The sequence below is a fragment of the Pyrus communis genome, chromosome 3, assembly GCF_963583255.1.
Source record: "Pyrus communis chromosome 3, drPyrComm1.1, whole genome shotgun sequence".
Lineage (NCBI taxonomy): Eukaryota > Viridiplantae > Streptophyta > Magnoliopsida > Rosales > Rosaceae > Pyrus > Pyrus communis.
This window is the reverse complement of record NC_084805.1, coordinates 21138867-21160805: the sequence shown is the minus strand read 5'-3', so window position 1 is coordinate 21160805 and position 21939 is coordinate 21138867. Positions and strand designations below refer to the sequence as shown.

Here is a 21939-nt window from a genome sequence, read left to right as displayed (position 1 = left end):
AGGGGACCAGCAAATGACGACACGTGTTCAGGGTGACTCCGATTGAGGGAGGAACGCGGGGAGGGACCAATGCCGCCCTCCCCACCAAAACTAAAACAAAAACAAACCCAACATTTCCATTAGTCCCATTTTTACACTAATGGGCCAATGGCCGAACTCAAATTACCACCACTTTTCTCTCTTCCAATTTTTCTATTTGTCAAATTCATGTCGCTATTACCCAACGTATACCCACCAATTCAGTGCGACTTGCAGAAGCTACGTACGAATATGTAGTAGAAGTTTCTTGGAGTCACTTCCGGGTCGCTATGTAATATTACTGATTTGTTTACAGTATATTACGTTAATATACTAATCAAATAATAAATTTTAATTTTACGACATACCAGTTTTATTGTCTACTCGGATCATAAAACTCAAACTAGTAATATCATGCGGTGTTGTGCCCCTCACTCCTTAGAAAATTTCACAAAATTTGCATTCCAAAATGAAAAAAAAATACGTTTATAAAATATGAGCACATGATTTATACTCAGCTTTCGAACCAAACACCAAGTTAGTAATTTGGTCGAGAAATATACGCAAAACTCAATAGTAGGTTGTCTTAATCATCCTACTTGGTATCAAAGAAAGTAAAAAAGGTTGTCAATAGTATTAATAACAGTCCAATTGGTTTATATTTTGTTCTTCAAAATTATCACGTGACATAAACAACCAACTCAAGTTTATATTTGCGAATAGATTACATTGCATTGTAATCAATGTGACAATGTCTTGTGATTTTGTTCTAAATTTGAGGAAGTTTCACGTGGAATATAATGGTATAAAAAGAGGAAAGAAAGAAAGAAGCCAGAATAGGCAACTCATAAGAAAACAGAAGCACAGATATAAGGAGGCGTTCGTGTCAAGTTATTAAGTAAGTAGACCCCCCCACCCACCATCACCTCGTTACTTATTGGTAATCCTGAGTCCCCAATTCTTGTTAATCCAACACGTGGTCTCTCGCTACATGTTTGAGGTGGGCCTCCCTGCCTCCTTCTCCCTCCCTATATATACACTCCATCTCTCTCACCCGTTTCGTCCAACACACACCCCCCAGTCCCCTCATTGCTCACTGCACTGATCTCTCTCTCTCTCTCTCTCTCTCTCTCCCCGAAAATCCATTCCAAAAGCAAAGCATACGCGCTCTCTCTCCTCTCCCTCTCTCTCTCACTCACTCACTGTCGAACAAAGCAGAAACAAATTTACTTGCCCTTGAAGGCCAATCAAGAGGCACCATTCTCTGCTACTACTAATAGTAATTTACTAAAAGTGAGAAAACCATGACCATGCCTTCCACGGCAACAGCGGCAGCTACAGGTACACGGGTTAAGCCTGTTACTGGTACTACTAGACACCGCCGGCTTCCTTCTTTAAACTCTTCAAATTCCTTCAGAAATCAATTGGGATTTTCCCCCTCTTCTTCCTCAATTTTCAAATCAAAAACCATCTCTTGCTCTCTGCAAACACCTTCTTTAGTCCAAATTCCCAAACACTCCCCTACCTACCAACAACCTTCAACTTCAACTTCCACTAAAATCCCAAGAGAAAATAAGACCCAAAAGTCCCCAACTTCTCCACAACAATGGAACTTGTTACAGAGAGCAGCATCCATGGCTTTGGACGCAATGGAGAGCGCTCTGCTTTCCAAGGAAAAACAACACCCACTTCCCAAAACATCCGACCCAGAAGTCCAAATCGCCGGAAACTTTGCTCCGGTGCCGGAGCACCCCGTCGAACACTATCTACCTGTGACCGGAAAAATCCCCGACTCAATCCAGGGCCTCTACGTCCGAAACGGCGCCAACCCACTTCACGAGCCGGTCGCCGGTCACCACCTCTTCGACGGCGACGGCATGGTCCACGCCCTCCAGTTCAAAGACGGAACCGCCAGCTACGCTTGCAGGTTCACCGAAACCAGCCGTATCAGCCAAGAACGTGACCTCGGCCGTCCCCTGTTTCCCAAAGCCATTGGCGAGCTCCACGGCCACTCCGGCATCGCCCGCCTCCTCCTTTTCTACGCCAGAGGGATGTTCGGACTCGTGGACCCCACCCACGGCGTCGGCGTCGCGAACGCCGGCCTCGTCTACCACAACGGTCACCTCCTCGCCATGTCGGAAGACGACTTGCCGTATCACGTCCAAATCACCGAAACAGGGGACCTCAAAACGGTCGGCCGCTACGACTTCGAAGGGCAGCTGAAGTCCACAATGATCGCCCACCCGAAGGTTGACCCCGCCACGGGGGAGCTCTTCGCGCTCAGCTACGACGTCGTTCAGAGGCCTTACTTGAAATACTTCAAATTCTCCCCAAACGGCGAGAAGTCCCCCGACATCGAAATCAACCTCGAGCAGCCCACCATGATGCACGACTTCGCCATTACCGAACGACACGTCGTAATCCCCGACCAGCAGGTGGTGTTCAAGCTGCAGGAGATGATCGGCGGTGGGTCCCCCGTGATTTACGACAAGAACAAGATGTCGCGTTTTGGGATCCTCGACAAGAATGCCAAGGACGCGTCGGGAATCCGGTGGGTCGACTGCCCCGACTGCTTCTGCTTCCACCTCTGGAACGCGTGGGAGGAGCCGGAGACGGACGAGATCGTCGTTATCGGCTCGTGCATGACGCCCCCGGACTCCATTTTCAATGAATGCGACGAGAATTTAGAGAGTGTTCTGTCCGAAATCCGGCTCAATTTGAAAACCGGCAAGTCGACGCGCCGCCGCATTTGCTCCGAGAATCTGAACCTGGAAGCTGGGATGGTGAATCGGAACAAGCTAGGGAGAAAAACCCAGTTCGCGTATTTGGCCCTGGCGGAGCCGTGGCCGAAAGTTTCGGGTTTTGCGAAGGTGGACCTCTCCACTGGTGAGGTGAAGAAGCATATCTACGGTGACGAGAAGTACGGTGGCGAACCTCTGTTTCTTCCCAGAGACCCCAACTCGGAGAACGAGGACGATGGTTACATTTTGGCCTTCGTTCACGACGAGAAGAAGTGGAAGTCGGAGCTGCAAATCGTGAACGCCATGGATTTGAAGGTGGAAGCTACAATTCAGCTGCCCTCGAGAGTTCCGTACGGTTTTCATGGAACGTTTATAAGCACTAAGGACTTGAAGAAGCAGGCCTGAGGAAATTTACAGCCCCTCAGGAGTAAATTAGCAAAATTTACAGAGGAGATTTACCTGTGGGAAGCTATCTGATATGCCCCCGGAGACTCATCTGTTATATTTTTATTGTGTATGTAGTTTTGGGTGTACTTAAAATATTTTAGAGTGAGAGGTTTTGGGACACCCAGCTTGTAGCTTTTGGGAATAGGCTTAGCATTCGAGCTCAGCTGGGTTGTCTCCTTATTCTCTCGCTTTTGTATGATATGATTATACAGAAAGAGTGTATATTTCTCTGCAGATTCTGTTTAATTGTTGTGTAATTAAATTTAAACCTGCAGTTTGCTTCTCCTCTCACTCTGTTCCACTTTTGTACGTGCTGTAATTTTAGTAATTTAAACTTGTATATACCCAGTCTCTCAATAATTTAATAACTTTAGTTAAATAATATTTTTGGCTCGTCTCAACTTACAGACGTAACATAGTAAATTAACAATTCACTAAATTTATAAGATAAAGCATTACAAAAAATGGGCCAAATAAAATGAGAAAAAAAAAATTTAAAATAAAACACACACACCCATGACTCCCGTCGGCTCCCACTCCGTCTCTATTTCCTCAGCCACGCGCCACTTCATTCTCCATCTCCCCCGCTAACATCGCCCTCTCAACAACAGATGAATATTTTGTTTGTCAAAAAAAAAAAAAAAAAAAAAAAAAAAACAACAGATGAATAAATTGCTCTCTCTTGGCATTGTCTTCCATCTCCGTCTCAGGCAATGACTTCGAGGCATCGCATGCTCTCTCCACCACCATGGGTTACGGTGGTTGTTGGGTCAAAGTAGGTTGATTTTGAAGAACGCCTTCCATGACTATCATTCTAATTCCTTCCTTGAGAACCAGTGCTAGTAGACGTTACTAGGAAGATGGGGTTACGGGAATTTAGGGTAAAATTTTCCTTCAGTTCTAAAAAATAAATTAAAATAAAATTTACATGTCTATGTCGCAATATATATAATTGGATTGAAGGACAGTTTTGTACCTACATTTTAACGAGATGTAACAGAATAATAATGAAAATTCTTAATTGGATCGACACTTCTAATGAACTTGATCACAAGGTTACGATTATCAACTTTTCACCTGATGAGTTGGTTCAAAATTAGGGTCTCACCACATGGATTACCCCAAAAAAAAAAAAAAAAAAAAAAAAAAAAAAAAAAAAAAAAAAAAGGAAAATGAAAATTGGCCTAAAAACTTCATATAGGTCCCACATAATATATAAACTAATAATTTGTTAATACATAGTGTTTATGATTCAACTATGAGGCCTTCTTAAAATATGACTTAATTAATCATTGTTTATGTCTTTCTAAATTGTTTTTGAGTGTTACATGGATTGTTTTTGTTGTACTTGTACAATGCTTTATGCATTTCCTTCGTCATTGTGATTTTCTTTACACCTTAGAGATAAGAGACAATTGATGTATGAAGTGTTGTGTTACTATAGCTTTTGTTTATTTAAATAGAGTTTTTGCTCCTTTAAATGTTCATAAAATGGAATAATGTAGTACATTAAACAATGTACAGTTTATTTTTGAAAAAAAAGAAAGAAAGTAGATTCATGAATTTTACTTAGTTAAAAAAACACATAGAATTGTTGATTCGTAAAAAGAGAAACTAAATACATTGTACAATATTTAAGAAAATAAGAAATAACTTGATAAATTAGTAAGTTATTAATTTATTGTTTATTTAATATTTTGCTGAAGGAGAGTGCTATCTACACATCAATTTTTAATTCTCACACAGTCCTCTCAATTTTTGATTGTCGGATCAAAGGAATTGAAGAAGACCAATGACTACCAAACAACAATGTATAAAAAGTAAAAATGAATGTGAATAACGTGTTTCCTTGCTAAATTAACAAATTTCTTTGGTCCCAAAACTATTAATTTATAGAAGTTTAACTTTACTAACATTTTGTTCATATGCCCCTTTAGGTATATTTTTAATATTTATGCCTTTTCAAACATGATGTTTTGATGGTGATCTTTTCTGTTTTGTCCATTTAAATTGAAACATGATGTTGGATTGAAAGGTAAGCAAGTGAAGAAAGGAATTGAAGAATATAATACAGGGAGAGTCATGTTAAATGTGTTGGGCTAATTAATTGAGCTCCATCAGGCCTTTTTCTAGTGAAGAAGACTAACCTTGGATGAGCCAATGAGTAACGAGTACTCAATGGAGTCTGGGAGAAATGTTCAAATTGCAAGTGAGTGGATGGGAGAAGAACTTGCATGAAAAACTTTAGTTGCAACAATCTTCAGACCCCATTTTTTCTGCATCTTTTTTCATTTTTTTTCTCTATATGTTTCACCTCACGTATCAATCATGAGATACACAGAGAAAAAAAAGAAGATATAAAACCAGTTTATCTGTGATCAAAGAAGTAGAGTAAGAAGATGAACACGTAAAGAGAGATAATAGAATAGGAAATTAGTTACAACTAAGAGACCGTTTGATAACTTTTTTATTTTTATTTTTTATTTTAATGTGAGTTTTTTAAAATTTAGTTTACTTTTGGTTTTTAGTTCTACATTGATTATTAAACAGACCCAATGTTTTTACACTAGAATGTGACCATTCATTTTTTTTCAGCGTTCTAAAAATCAGCTTAGGCAGTAGGCGGTTAAGGCTCGCCGCGATTTAGTGAAAATCATTTTGAAAAATCGATATGGAGTTAGGCGGCCTAGGAGGAGGCCCTAGGCGGTTTGGTGTTTTTTTTTTTCAATTTTTTTTTTAATTTTATACTTAATTGTGTGCTTATTTCTTTTTTAGTTTCCTGATGGTATACTTATGGAAATGGTGTACCTAATTTGCAAATGATGGATTGACTACAAGTTCATCCAATTGTGAAATGAATTGGAGCACTTTGAGAGGATACATACAAAGAAAAGAAATAAACCAGATACAACAAAGTTAAATAATTTAGTCTATGTCCAATCCAATGCAAAGATCATGAACAAGAAAAATTTAGTCGATCATCCAAGAATACTCCTCATTATGATTATATGCTCACTGTTTTTTAAATATTGAACATGTTGGATGGATGTACTTTGTGTATTCTTTTACTTCTATTTTTGCATTTGATTAGTTTTTTATTATCCATACAAATAGATATTTATTTGCAAGATATACAATAATTTTATATAAATCTGCCTATCCTTATCTAGCTGCTTAGGTGTTCGACCCCTACGTACCGCTCGACTAACATCTAGCTCCTAGCGATTTAAGAATATTTTTTTTTAGAGCGATAGAATTACAACATAACAAAAAATGATATTGAATAGAGAGTATCTAATAACGACAACCCTTTCTTTCCTCTATACACCAATGTTTAGAGTCTTGATCGAATTCCAAGAGAAATAAAGATACAACATATTTCATAATTTCATTGCTGTTGCAAATGGGGTAACTAATGGTGGCAGTTTCTGATTGGTAACTTGGGGAAATGTTAGGTTAACTCCAGCAAGAAACATCATTGCATCAACGACTAGCAAATATTTTTGCAAAAACTATCAATGAGATATTTTAGATGGTTACTGGTATGTTGACATCTCAGTTGGGTGTGTGAATATATAAGTCAACTCTTCATAATATAAAAGTGAAAAATGTTAGAGAAACATATATATATATATATATATATATATGTATTTTTTTTTTTAAATCACATTTTGTAAATCACATGATATGACAATAAAGTAAGGCTTTATGATTTAATCAAAATTTTGTTTTTAATGAATTCAACGAAAAAAAAAAAGCACATTATTTGAATTACAAACTATACTTTAAAATAATAGTCGTTTTCCACATAAAAATTGTTGCATATACAAAAAGTTTCAAACGAAATTTCAATTGTCAAGAGAAGAAAAATGATGTGATGTTGGCACAGAGAACTCACTCAACTCGTTCAAGAGGATTGACTTTTTCATAAAAAGTTGAGGGTTACTAATGATCATGAGACTCAGCGTAAACTAAGCTTCTTCTTCTTCTTCTTTTTATTTTTTATTTTTTATTTTTTTTCATATGAACCTAGCTACAAGTTTGGTTTGGTGCTTGGAGGGTCCATCCCAAATATCATAACAAATTAAGGAGGTTTTTTTTGCATGATGCATTCAAGTTGCTACAAAAATGGTCCAATTGCTTGGCCACTACTATGATTATACTAAATTTAGAGGCTGTTTTATGGAGGATATGGGCTTTTCTGTTCATTGTGTTTAGATTGAGGGTGATGAGTATGTAGGGCATGTGTTGTCTTATCTAGCACTTCTCCGGTCATGGTCTTGTTTTGTTTTTACAGCGAGAACCAATGTCAAAAATGTATTCTGTAATCAAGCATGACGCGTGGATGGGTGCTAATGTGCCTTACAAAATGGGTACATTATGCACTATAGAAAGAAAGGATAATCCTTATAGTACATTTGAATTGATGTTGGAATGTGAGCATATTTATCACATGACGGATCCTACAATACTACTCTATGTTAGACTGTGAGCATCTAATCAAAACAATGGACATTGGATGAAAGATATTTCAGATCTCTTACGCACTTAATGCAAGACTTTCACTTCTCAACACCCCTCAAGTCTTGCTATTTCTTGTTCGCCTAGTCATTATGTTTTTAGTTTTTATAAAGTAACATGAAGTATGTGTAGCTGTTGAATACTCTCAACAAATACTACCACTCTTCCCTAGGCTTTTCTAGGGTTCGAAAGGTTAAGTTGTAGGAAAGGATATGCTTTGTGTAGGTACCTATTGTAGCCATTTGAGTTGGTGTTTGTCATGTCAAGTGTCTTTAAGTTGTGAGCATGGACATACATTATGCATCTGGACTCAGTAGCTTTTAGAATTCCCCTCCCCTAGGACTTTCTCGTGTTCGAAGAATAGGGCATTCCATGTTGTGGATATGTCGTTTCATTACTTTTTTTTTTTTTCATGTACCAACAAAACTCTATCCGCAAAAGTATCTAGTTCACTTTAAGACAGATATGTACAAGCATACACACACACACACACACACATATATATACTTTGGCAAAAACTCAAAAGGAGCTACTCGTAACAGTTGACGTGATTGTGGGTGAAAAACTTGGATTGAGACTTTTCTGCTACGTGAAAGATCAGTAAGTAGTTAGTATCGCGCAGTTAAAACATAACGTGTCATAGAAAGAGTTACAGACTGAAAAGACCTTGCTTTGTTAACGTATATATCCTCTTCCTAAGCTAGTCTTCTACATTCTTCTGTCAGTTATGGTGTGCTATCCAGATTCCATTGGTTAAAAAGTCATCATGTTGTAAATCTTCCTGTGTTGTGTTTTACACTTCAAGGAAGGAGGTAACTTTAGGAAAATGCATAGAACTTCCAGTTTTAAGAATTGGAAGAGCAATGCATATTGTAACTACCAGGGCTAACTAAATGATAGTTTTCTTCTGTACCTTAGTGCTTAGTCCTTAATCCCTAAATAATTGACAATGTTATATTTAATAAGAATTACATACCCTATTAAGATATCAAATAAGATATTGAACAGATAGATTTACGCTCATGGTCACCTTTCTTAGAATCAAAGCATGGCTTATGAAGAGGCAAAACATGTTTCATGCATGATACTGCCCTATCAATAAGTAGACATATAATTATATACATCTATATTATATATAAGACTTAAATACCATCCTATATTATATTCCTCGTAGGTTTCCCTTTCATTTTTGTTTTCATTCCATATGTTCCGTCCACTTTCCCGACAGAGCTCGTGAAATAAAATCATAATTCTATCTCTTAGCGACCACTAACGTTTCTTGGATGAACAACATCTTATTCCCAATGAAAGAAAAGTTGAAAAGTTTTAATGACCATATTATGATATTGTGATTCTTTTTAGATCGGTCCATATATCGACACTTGGCAAATTTATAGTTCGTTCTTTCAGTTATTTGGCATGTTGCAATGAGGAGAATCGACAAGGACTGAATTATTTGACCATACGTTATCATAACCTATCACAAGTATCGTTGATTGATCACTCACCGTCACAGAGTGAAGGAAGTATACATGAAAGGCAGGCCACACAGAGGTAGGACTGAGAAAGCTCAGTGAAGACTTAAGAAATCTGCAGGTTTAGCTGCCTTAAAAAGGGTTCTGTGTTGACTGTTGAAAATGTAAAGTACTTAAAAAGGGTTTTGTAATATAGATAGCATGCTATATATTTTTAGCTTAAAGTATAATTCCGACCAGGAGGTGCTTGTTAGAAATTAAAGGAAGAAGAGTAGAAAGCTGATTAATTGCAAACTCTGATTTTTTATTGATTCAAAAGAATGAAGAATACTACATCACCATGACAAGTACATGATGATAATGCAGAAAAATACAATTTTTAATAAGAAAACAGTAAAACTTTAAGCTAAATACTAAAAACAATCCTAATAGTGATAATTAAACCTAATTGCTGACTTTGCTAAGAGCTTGTTTGAATGTGCTTTTAAATGACTGAAAACATTTTTGGTGAAAATATTTTTAGAAACAATCTTTAGTAAAAATGCTAGTTAATCCTGAAAAAACACTTAAAGTAATATTTTTAGAAACAATTTTTAGTAAAAATGCTAGTTAATCATGAAAAAACACTTAAAGTGTTTTCTGTAAGAAACACAAAGAAACACATAACTGATGCATCTTGTAGAAAACACGTAAACTGCTTTTGGAATCCAAAAATATTTTCTCTAAAAACGTTTTCAGTTATTTTAAAAGCACATCTAAATGAGTTTTAATACTCTAACGCGGTTTATCACTATCCATATGCTATATCCATATAGTTTCACCTTTCTATTTTATTTTTGAATCAAATTTGAGATATGATCTTATTCTCAAATATCATTTCACCACTGTAGTAACTTTTCCATCATTTCGAAATCTCAAATGAGGTCTCAGATAAAACAGCAGACGCGACAGACAATACTGGAAAACACAGAGAGTCATCACCAAAAGCCAAGAGTACAACACTGACTAAACGGCACAAACAACTACAACAAAACTAAACTAATGTAAGCTGAGAAAGAAACGAAACCACCAATCAGTTTTATCTTTACAATGAAGGTTAAATCAGTAATGTCACCACTTCTAGAGGGATCCGCAATAAGCCACAACAGGCGAGTCAGCTGTAGGTCGGGGCAAATAAGGCGGGACTGCTACAGATCTGACAAGATAAAGCTTGACTGCCATAGAACGGACCAAATACGACGGATCAACTGCACAAGCCACCATGGGAACAAGCTGGAAGGGTGGATCTGATCTACCTACGACCCAACACGCCAAAGGCCGAGGAAAACTTGGGTCTAGCTCTAGATCAAGGTGATAAGACCTAGAAAAGAGGCAAAGACACCACCCACGCACGGAGGTGGGTAGCCCAAACTTCGGTGGACGAAAGGCGCAAGGGGAAGAGATAGGAGGGGGCGGGGGGCGGTGTGGTAGCGAAGAACGGAGAAATGGAAAACAGGAGGGAAAGAAAAAGGCAGGTGAGGTGTGAGGAGGCGTTGGTATGAATGACAGGAGGAGGGGATGTGGAGAAGAAGAAGGAGGAGAAGGGAGGGGCTCCCAGCGACCCCAAGCCGGAGTAAGGGGTCGACAGCGAGGATGGAGCTAGATTTAGGGTTTTTCCTAAAGGGTCGTGGCGAGAGACAAATGTGGTCAGGAATATACTAATTCCTTGTTGATTTTACTTTAAAGTGGTTATTTTGGTGAAAATTGGATTCGACTAGAGAAGAATGAATGTTGAGAACAATGGAGAATTTTCAGAGAGAATGTTGCAGAGAGTACATTGCTTTCTCGATGCTTGCAGACACACTAAACCCTCTACCCATTCACACAAGAAGCGTGAGGGAATACAAAGAAGAATCTAGCCGTTGGGCTACACGTGCCAAGTGACAAACATGCCCCATGTGAGAGGCACATGCACCACTAGAACTCTTAGCAGAAAATGACAGGTAACATAATACAAACCATTAAGATGTTTTAATCTCAGCTATACATTGTGACAGAATGTTCTAGTTATAACTAAGAACATAAACTTGAACTTTGATAGAAAACTTGAAATCCAAGCCATCTTTGATCCTTCAGCAAGCTTAATTTCCAACATTCCTTAGTTTAGTATGTCATATCTAAAACGTTGTTCTCATTGCCATAAGAACAAAATAATTCGAAATCGTGCAATTGCATATTCAATTAACGACTAACTATAACAAAACAACTTCCCAACCTGTACCTTGGACACGTTTTGACACTACAACCATGCAATGTGCATTCAAGTAATGAATCACGCATCATAAAACAATTTCCCTAAATGTGCCTTGGACACGTTTTGATTCTACAATGGAAGCTTAGGACCACGCATCACAACTTTTTGTTCACTGATTGCACTGATTGCTTCGTGCGTTTGGTTTGCACAAAATATTTGAAGACATACGAGTTGGTAGCGCATTTTTATTAATGTGGAAATGAATGTCATAGTCTGTGTAAGTAGGGCAACTAACAATCATTTGTTTACCGAAAGTATACTCCTCTTTCCCTACCCATCACATTGCCACTTTCCACTTACTCATAGTGGAAGGTACTAGTAGTTAGCAGTCCTTTCCTTTAATTAGTAAATAGTGGAGCTCTCGTATTTGGCATTAGTTAAGGAGTGGAACCAGAAAAAATGATTAATTTGCATTTAAATGTACAGGATCGTAGACTAAATATTCATGTCATCAATGTTTATTTTATGAGAAAAACAAGGAGAAAATTTCATTAAAATAGGGGCAAAAAACAATGAATTTGGGTGAGCACAACTCCTCCAAATACTGGAGGATTCATGCCAAATGCATATTAATTAAACAACGAAAATAAAACTAAGGCGGAAACAGAAGAAAAATCAATACTAATCTAAGCTCTAGAAGTAAAAAAATTGAACATCTCCGGCGTGCAAATCACGTCATCAATGTTAAAAGGTTAATTTGCAGGAAACAACCCTAAATATACACACACACACTAGAAACCCTAGCATGTGAGAATGGTAGGAGGAAAAACAGAGGTAAAGAAAGAGTGGTCAGAAAACTGTGGAGTGGAGGTCTTTATGTTGTTATTTTATGTTTGTCATCTTTTCAAGAAAGGTTTAACCAGTAAAGCATTACATAGGAATTTTTTTATTTTTTATTTTTATTTTTTTGGGGGTTTACAGTTCAGGGTGTGTAATTCTGTCTGTTCTGAAACCTGTGAAGCTACATTTTCATACTACATGTAAATATTGTCCAAACTCTTATCCAGATGAAAAGCCTTTCTTCTACCAAGAAAAGAGAACTATACGTACTTTAGACTAAAAGTAATACTAAAGAGATTAAATTTGCAAACTAAATGATGTGTCACCAATATGAATAAGTACGTTTATCAACGTTTAAGTAATCAATCAATCATCAACTTCCATGTCTTTTAGTTTTCAAAATTTTATCTTCAAATTTAATCTCCCTAATATTACCGACGTCTAAATTCGGTAAGATCTCTCCCCTCCCCCCCCCCCCTCCTCTCTCTCTCTCTCTCAAGTAGACAATGCAATAGGTAAGTCAAAAAGTTAAAAATTGCTAAAAGTGCACGGAACTTTCAGTTGACTCTCCAGTTTCCAAAGAATGAAAACCACTCATACCAAACTTGCATAGTGATCAGTAGTCATGATGTCTAGAAGTTTGCATATACAATTTTAAATTTCCCAATTAGTTCATATGTGTTCCTAGCCTGCACACATAAGTTTCTTCCCAATTCCCAATTCTCAATTCTATGTTCTTCCCATCCTGGATCTGGTCAATTTCACCATCTCAACAATTTAAAATACTTATACTTGTAAGAAGGATGAAATACAAAACTATGATCCAAGGGAGAAGATAATCAATGGTTAGATCAACGCCATTTGTCAACAGATTAAATAGATTGTTATATGTAGTTAGTTGGAATCTGTTTTGATAAGATTTGTTAGAGATATATTTAGTTGGTATAAGGAAGAGGTTAGAGTAACTTGCTCTGCAAGTCTTGTAACAGCAACACCTCTATAGGTGATCACTTTAATCCATTGTTTAATCAATCAAGAAAGTATTTCCAGCTACAAATCTCTCTCTCTCTCTCTCTCTCTCTTTCTATCTCTATCAGTTTTTCTACATTTTCTCAATCAAATACAGCAATATTTATATGGTATCATCGCTGAACGGTCCAGTGCTTTTGCTCAATCTTTAAGCATTATTTTCTCTTTTTGACCCTATGATTTGCATTTCTCTGTGATATATTGGAATTGGTACACATACCAATTGCTCAGAAAGTTGGTTTCTTCTTTTCTGCCCACTAACTGCTTGATCAAAAGCTTCAGCGGAAGATGTCTTCACAAATTCTGCAAAATGGTTATTATTGCTCAGCTGTAGATTGTTCAATCGCCAATCACCAATCTCTTTCTCCACAGCCTATACTTCTGTTACAGTGAAACTTGATGATTCCAACTATCTCACTTAGAGTTTTCAAATCAAATTACTTATGGAAAGGCATGGAATTATGGGGTTCATTAATGGTTCAAAAAATGTCCACCAAGATTTGACAATTATTCTACCACTGAAAAGGGTTGAAAATGATGACTACTTGGTTTGGAAAATACACAATCATGCACTTATGCAATTGCTCATTGCAACATTGTCTACGACTGCTATTTCCTGCATCATTGGAATTAAGAGTTCATCTGAGATGTGGCTTAATCTCACTGAGAGATTTTCTTTAATTACAAAAGCAACAATTTTCCAGATGAAGACAGAACTTCAAAATATCAAGAAAGGGTCTAAATCGGTTTATGTTTATCTTTAGAAAATCAAAGATGCAAGAGATCATCTTGCTGCAGCAGGGGAAATCTTTGAAGATGCTGATATTATCATACTGGCTTTGAAAGGATTGCCTGAAGAATTCAACACTTTTCGATGTGTGATCAAAGGAAGGGAAAATAGAATCTCTCTCAAAGATTTTAGGCCTCAATTACTGGTAAAAGAAGCTATTATTGCTCAATCTTTTGAAACTTCATCTGCTTTGTCTTTTGGAAGTGCTATGGTTACTGGAGTTCAATCTGAAAAAGGGAAAGCTCTTGTTATTGATCAAGATCAATTAGGGTATTCTTCTGATCAATCTTTCAAGACTAATGAAGGGTCAAGTTCTTTTAGTTATAATCATGGCAATGGATCTTATAACAATTTCAATGAGGGTTATCATAATTATGGTAGCTATAAGGGTAACAATTTTCGCGGCAAAGGCAAAGGAAGATTTGAATATAATTCTGGCCCAAGGTTTTCAAATGGTAATCCTGGCATCCTTGGCACACCAAAGCTATATCAATCTCATTGTCCGGATCATCCATCTGAGATTCTCACTTGCCAAATATGTAATAAAAAAGGCCATATTGGAACGGATTGTTTTCAAAGACACAATAATACATCTTTTAGCTCTCCTATTTAATGCTAAATCTGCTGGAAGTTTGGACACTCAGCCCTACAATGTTATCACAAAAGTAACTTTGTTTATCAAGGAAAGCCTCCAACTGTCAATCTCATAGCTATGCATGCTGATCACCAACCTTCTGCACCATCTGAGCAGTTTTGGATTGCAAATACTGGTGCCACTTCACACATGACATATGAGTTAGCAAATTTGGAACACTCTATTTCATATCAGGGAAATGATACAATTACCACTGCCAGTGGTGCAGGTTTGCATATTTTCAATATTGGTACTTCTTAATTAGTAGTTCCAAATCATTCACTCACTCTCAAGAGTATTTTACATATTTCAAAGCTTTCTCTATCAACTCTGCAAAAACAATAGGTGTAAATTCATTTGTGATGTTGTTTCTTTTTGGGTTCAGGACAAATCCATAGGGAAAATACTACTTAAGAGGCTGTGTAGGGCTGGTTACCATCCTATACTGTTCACCTATATCCCATTTATGTTCTTGCAAAACCAGTTAAATCAAGCATATGGCATAAAAGGCTAGGATACACATCAAATGCAATTAATTATGCAATTCTACATCAATCTCAAGTTCCTGCATCACTAGATACATGCTCATCAATTTGTACACCATGTTTAGAGGGAAAGTTTACTAAGTTACCATTTACTTTTCGTATAACAAAATCTATACAACCTTAAGAGAAAATACATACTAATGTGTGGGGACCTGCCCATTTACTGTCCTATGAAAGATTTAGGTATTATGTAACCTTCATAGATGATTTTACTGGATGTACATGAATATTTCCATTACATAATAAATCAGAAGTATTTGCAACATTTGTTCACTTTCATGCCTGCTTATGTACACAATTTTATGCTAAAGTTAAGATATTTCAAAGTGATGGTGGAGGTGAATACATAAGCACTAAGTTTCAACAATTCTTGTCACAACATGGTATTTTATATCACAAATCGTGTCTATATACACTTGAACAAAATGGCTTAGCAGAGAGAAAACACAGGCACCTTGTAGAAACAACACTTACTCTTCTCTAAACTGCAAAATTGCCTAATTAATTATGGTTTCATGCCTATGCTGTTGCATCTTACCTAATAAATAGGATGCCCTATTCTACTTTACATATGCAATCACCATTTCAAAAGTTACACAATACAATTCCTGAGATTAAATATTTAAGGGTCTTTGGTTGTGCATGTTTTCCTCTATTAAAACCTTACAATACATCTAAACTTCAACCCAAAACAACAACTTGTGTTTTTTTCTGTGATATGCAGGCCAATATAAGGGGTTTATATGTTTAGATGTTGCTACTAGTAAACTTCATGTATCTAGACATGTCTTGTTTGATGAAATTAACTTTCCATACTCAAATTGTAGCTTGTCTCAAAGGTCAACATTGTCATCTGCATCATCACATTTGCATTCATCAAGTACTTCAACTCTTTCACAACTACATTCATCTTCAATCATCACATTAACAAATCAAGCATTATCACCCTAATCTCATTCACTCTCATCTCAAACCACAGAGTCCTTGACTATGCATTCATCTAGTGACTGAGAATCCTTGTTTGTATCTAAAGCCTCAGATTCCTTGAAAACAGTTGCATTTAGTGCTCTAGAGTTTGTTTCTTCACCTGCATATGATAACACTACATCACACATACTCTGTGAACCTTAATTGCATTAGTTGTCACCAACTAGCTCTAGTACACAACATCCCATCCCTGTGGATCCTGATTTTCAACATGAGCAACTAAGTGTACTCTTGCCAATTCCAATGAATGTGCATCGCATGTAAACAAGATCTAAGAATGAGGTGTTCAAAAAGAAAGCTTTCTTTGTAATTGTTACTTCAGAACCCAAGACCTTCAAAGCTGCATTAAAAGTTTCAAAATGGCATGATGCAATGAAAGAGGAAATAGTTGCCCTTCATTCCCAGAAGAGATGGTCTTTAGTCTAATTACCATCTGATAAGAACCTGGTTGGATGCAAATGGATATATAAAATAAAGAAAAATGCAGATGGGTCTATGGCAATGTATAAGGCAAGACTTGTGTCAAAAGGATATAGCCAAGATGAGGGTATAGATTACGTGGAAATATTCAATCTTGTGGTAAAACGTACAATAATAAGGTTGATATTTGCATTAGCTGCTCAATTCAAATGGTCTCTTAGGCAATTAGACGTAAAAAATGCCTTTTTACATGGCATACTTCAAGAAGAAGTCTATATGGTATAACCTCTAAGGTTTGAGAGTTCAACACACCCATCAAATTATGTCTGCAAGCTTCAGAAGTCATTATATGGTCTAAACAAGCTCCCAGAGCTTGGAATGAGAGATTTACAAGTTTTTTTTTTACCAAGTTTGAGGTTCCAAGTTTCACAAGCTGATCGTTCTTTGTTTGTGCAACAATCTTCCAAATGAACTATCCTATTGATTCTGTATGTTGATGATGTAATTCTCACAGGTAGTAATTCTCAATAATCAACCAAGTTAGTAGTTCTAAATTAATCAACCAAGTTATCATAGCTTTCATAGTTTTGTATCATAGCTGTCACGGACAAAATATATCAATGAGTTGATTGATAAAGTAGATTTGCAAGACTCTAAACTATGTGCTACACCATGTCTACCTTATCATAGGCTACTCAAAGATGATGGGAAGCCTTATCACAGTCCTGAACAATATAGAAGTGTTGTTAGGGCACTTTAGTACCACACTTTTACAAGACCTGACATAGCTTTTTCAGTAAATCAAACTTGTCAATTCATGCACAATCCCATGGTTTCTCATGTGATTGCAGTTAAAAGAATCATTTGATATCTCAAAGGTACATCTACCTATGATATTCATTTCAAACCAGGACCAATGCATTTGCAATCTTATGGTGATGCAGATTGGGCAGGTGATCCAAATGATAGGAGATCAACTTCAGGCTTTGAAGTGTTTCTTGGTTCAAATCCTATTTCTTGGGCATCTAAGAAACAACATACCATTTCTCGATCTTCCAAAGAAGTTGAGTATAGGGCATTAGCAATCACTACTGCTAAACTTGCAAATCCTGTGTTTCATCTCCAATGACATGCTGTGATAATGTTTCAGCAATTGCACTCTCCACAAACCCTGTGTTTCATGCTAAGTCAAAACATATTGAAATAGACTACCACTTTGTACGTGAGAGAGTTACTTGAGGAGGTCTTCAAGTTCAACATGTATCCTCTGTAGACCAATCAGCATACATTCTTACGAAGGGTTTATTAGCATCATTGTTCCAAAAACATTATAACAATCTCATGCTTGGCTCAATCGAGCATCGAATTGAGGGGGGGGGGATATAAGAAGGATGAAATACAAAACTGTGATCCAATGGAGAATGTAATCAATGGTCAGATTAACGTCACTTGACAAGAGATTAAATAGGCTGTTATAAGTAGTTAGTTGGAATTTGTTTTGATAAGATTTGTTAGAGATACAATTAGTTGGTATAAGGAGGAGGTTAGAGTAACTTGCTTTGCAAGTCTTATAACAACAATACCTATATAGGTGATCACTATAATCCATTGTGTAATCAATCAAGAATGTATTTCCAGCTACAAATCTCTCTCACTCTATCTGTTTTTCTACATTTTCCTAATCAAATACAACAATCTTTTTAATACTTAGGTCAAGTGTGACCAGCATTTTGAATCATAATCCAAGATCTTAACGAGTAGTTAGTTATACACACATCAATTTTTTTTTCCTGGAATTTTGTTCTCCAAGTACTAATATGTCAGCGACCAATTTAAGATTGGATTTTACTCGCAGATTACCAGTTGAATAACATAGGATTATTTTAATCGTAGTTAACCATCCACACATGGATATTTATAAATAAAAATTCATTTGTGTGTCCAAATTTGCTCCGAAAGATGAATATGGCATTTAGTTGGAACATGCCAAAGACTAATCTTAGGTAGACTAATTTTTTAAACCAAATTTGTAAATCATATTGCCAATAAGAAATAAGTACGTTAATTAGCACTTAGATAATAAGAGAGGTAAATATAAGAAATTGTGGGTGGCTTAAAAAGCTTACCCAGGATTTCAGGTGGAGAAGTACTATGCACTCAAATAGAACCCAACAATGAAATTGGTTATTAATTTGGTAAGCACCGAATGCCAAAACATCATGTATGCATCATGCTATATAATATGCAAGCTATAACACCAACGATGAGTGATGATGATGATGCGAGCATAGAAATTTTTGAATAAGACAGTTACCGGATTAAAAGAGTCTCGTATATGTGAAAGGAGAAACTTTGGAGATTGTGTTACTTTTCATATTGTTAATTGATTTTATGGTAGAATCTTAATTTCATTATGGTATAAGAGCAAGTTGTTCCACGTATGAAGTCCAATGGCCACACGTGCTCCAAGTCACCTAATTCATGTTAATCACGTGTTTGACTTGTAAATTCACCGCACGTGAGGGGTGTGTGAGGATGTGAAGGTAAAGAGTCTCACATCGGTAAAAAGAAACCTTGTAAGGACTTATAAGAAGTTGAGCTTCTCCTCATATTACTAATTAATTTTATGGTGTAATCTCAACTTCTTCACAAATTTGATATACAATAATCTACCTTTATCCCTCATATTACCAATTAATTTTATGGTGTAATCTCAACTTCTTCATAGATTTGCTATACAATAATCTACCCTTTACCCCTTCTCATTTGAAAAGGGCATAGATACTGATTAATCCTCATAAACTTTGGTTTCCATCACAATACAATCAATCTGACATGCACCCGATGGAGCTAGCAATGCATGAAAGATGCCATTAATACATATACATGCATTACTTGATGAGTTCAATCCATGAAGAAAGTTGGAGTTCCACTATAAAATTAATTGTCAATATGAAGAGTAGTTCATTTTACTTATAAGTCCATTCAAAATACCTTATTCCATAAATGAGGGATTCACTCAATACGTTCCTTCACGTATGATGAATTTTCAAGCCAAACACGTGGACCACATATATCAAGTGACGTGGAGCTTGTGTCCCTTGAGCTTCACACATGGGACAACCCGCTTTGATACTAGGAAAGAAGTTGAGGTTTCATCATAAATCAATTGGCAATATGCATGAGAGTGGTCCAACTTACTTATAAGAACATGTAAAATTCCTCACCCCATCAATGTGGTATTCATTATCAACAGGTTGGATATAGTGAATGTAATGAACATGCAATACTCCATGAGTTCAAGGCTCTACGTCAACCATTTATATCAATCTAGCTACGCAGCAAACTATATGCTCAAGAAGTTTAGTTATTTCTTTAAGTTTACTACTGAGATCGAAGTCATATGCTTGGATTGAGGATAACGGAAGAGTCGAACTCATTTAATTTTGTAAGAATATCAGTCAAACTATGAGCCACCACAAATATTATTTGGAATGTAAATCACCATCCTTCTGGAGTTAAGGTGGAGGTTTAATGATGCAACACGTAAGCGGACAAATGGTATTATCACAAGTATTAGCTGCATGTGCATTCCCTATTCTGGTAATTGAGGGTGAAATCATGATTTTCTAGGACCGAAGTAAGACAAATCGAAATACATATACCTTAGAATCCGATCATGGACTTAGCAGTCTGGTCAGGCTAAGCTGCACAAATGGACCAACAATGCGACCATCATTTTGTGTTCCGGAAAGGTAAGTGAAGTATACCGACTTTGTTGAGATTGACCAATCTTGTTCTGCAAGATATGGAAACCTGATCTGAGTGGGGATTAGATAAGTTTCTTATATCCTTAAAGATTTCTACAATCTAGTGATTGACGTACACTGTAAGTAATCACACTCTTCACTGGTAGAAAAAACATTTTGTGCGATGTAGGTACCTTCGTCGCGTAAAGTCAAAAATCGTTGCCTGAAAAATAGAGCAAGGAAACCTTCATCGCTCTAAGGCAGTGACAATAGGATTTGCGTGACGAAGAAGAAGCATACGTTGCACAAAGCCACTTTGCGCGACGCACATCTCTACGTCACACAAAGTGGCTTAGGTGGCTTTGCCCGACGTAGGGTCATGTGTCGCACAAAGCCTCTTTGCGCAATGTAGAGATGTGCGTCGCACAAAGTGGCTTAGGTGGCTTTACGCAACGTAGGGACATACGTCGCACAAAGTGGCTTTACACGACATAGGATTCTTCCCCATCACGCAAACCCTTTCTTTTGTTTTGGTCAAAAATATTTTTTTTAATTTTAATAAATATTGTAAGTAAATTCTAAACAATAATTAATTAAGCAAGGAAAATTATTTAATTATAAAATATATGAAAATGTACATACAAGATGTCCGAACAAAAAAGAAAAAAACTACAAGTAGTCTTCTAAGTTTGATACATCAGGTTACTGGGTATCGGCAGGGTGAGGTGGCTCGGAGGTCAAAGGTGGAGCAAGATCAGGTGCTGGTAACATGATTTGGAGGCTGGACATCTGTATGGCTCGTACAAGGTCTCTCACAAGCACAGCATAGGTTCTCATCTCCTCGCCTTGGGCCTTCATCTGCTCCCTGCACAGATTCTCCAAAAAAAAAACTAAAATTTGCACAGATTCTCCTAGTGCAGTGTGCAGATTTTACAATTTGCACAAATTTACTCCCTGCACAAATTCTCCCAGGGAAATGAATAGCCCCATGGTAAAGTTCCTTTTTTTTTATTCCTAGTTAAATTGCAATAGGCTCCCTTGGCGTTTGCAGAGGGCTAGCAAATTTACTTTAGGTGAGATATGGACATGATGTTAATCCCAATAGGATGTTGGAAGATCGATTTGATGAAATATGTGTCGGAGTATCAGAGCATGACCATGCATGAGAAATTGGCTACATTGCCCACAAAAAAGATTAGGATTTAGGGTTAGAATATGAACTGATTTAATTGGTTCTGCCTCATCAAAGTTTTAAGGGGCACTCGTGCCCTGAAAAAAAAAAAAAAAAAAAAAAAGTGATACAATTGAGGCAAGCTTAAATATGGTTATGGTGTCAATTTACAAAATAGTGAAATGAAGAAGGCTGCATGCTTGTTCCATAAATGTGCATCAGTGACGGGTTAGATGAGGGAGCATGATAGGCATGACTTCTTTCTTGAGAGAGAAAAGAAAGCAAAGTCGAGCTTACCTAAAACCTTATTCTTCCTTCTTCCTTTGTCCTTATAGCTCG

General features: G+C 36.9%; 2 protein-coding genes across 2 annotated transcripts; both read left to right on the top strand.

The window, feature by feature from the left end:
• The first annotated feature begins 950 nt into the window (after positions 1-950).
• On the top strand, positions 951-3512 carry LOC137729498 (9-cis-epoxycarotenoid dioxygenase NCED2, chloroplastic-like). Its single transcript, XM_068468459.1, has one exon. It carries the CDS (start codon positions 1323-1325, stop codon positions 3162-3164), a length of 1842 nt encoding a protein of 613 aa, XP_068324560.1. The 5' UTR covers positions 951-1322; the 3' UTR covers positions 3165-3512.
• Positions 3513-13765: 10253 nt separating this feature from the next.
• Positions 13766-15142, top strand: LOC137728412 (uncharacterized). The gene is made up of 4 exons (XM_068467207.1): positions 13766-13852; positions 14069-14633; positions 14739-14957; positions 15114-15142. The coding sequence occupies exons 1-4, from the start codon at positions 13766-13768 to the stop codon at positions 15140-15142; spliced, it is 900 nt and encodes a 299-aa protein (XP_068323308.1).
• Positions 15143-21939: the final 6797 nt, after the last annotated feature.

Excerpts from the sequence above, each read along its gene's own strand:
- LOC137729498 (XM_068468459.1), top strand. The coding sequence starts at position 1,323 with ATGACCATGCCTTCCACGGCAACAGCGGCAGCTACAGGTACACGGGTT.
- LOC137728412 (XM_068467207.1), top strand. The coding sequence starts at position 13,766 with ATGGGGTTCATTAATGGTTCAAAAAATGTCCACCAAGATTTGACAATT. Across the intron at positions 13,853-14,068 it reads TTGAAAATGATGACTACTTG|AAAATCAAAGATGCAAGAGA; the intron begins GTTTGGAAAATA and ends GTTTATCTTTAG. Across the intron at positions 14,634-14,738 it reads GATTCTCACTTGCCAAATAT|CCCTACAATGTTATCACAAA; the intron begins GTAATAAAAAAG and ends TTGGACACTCAG.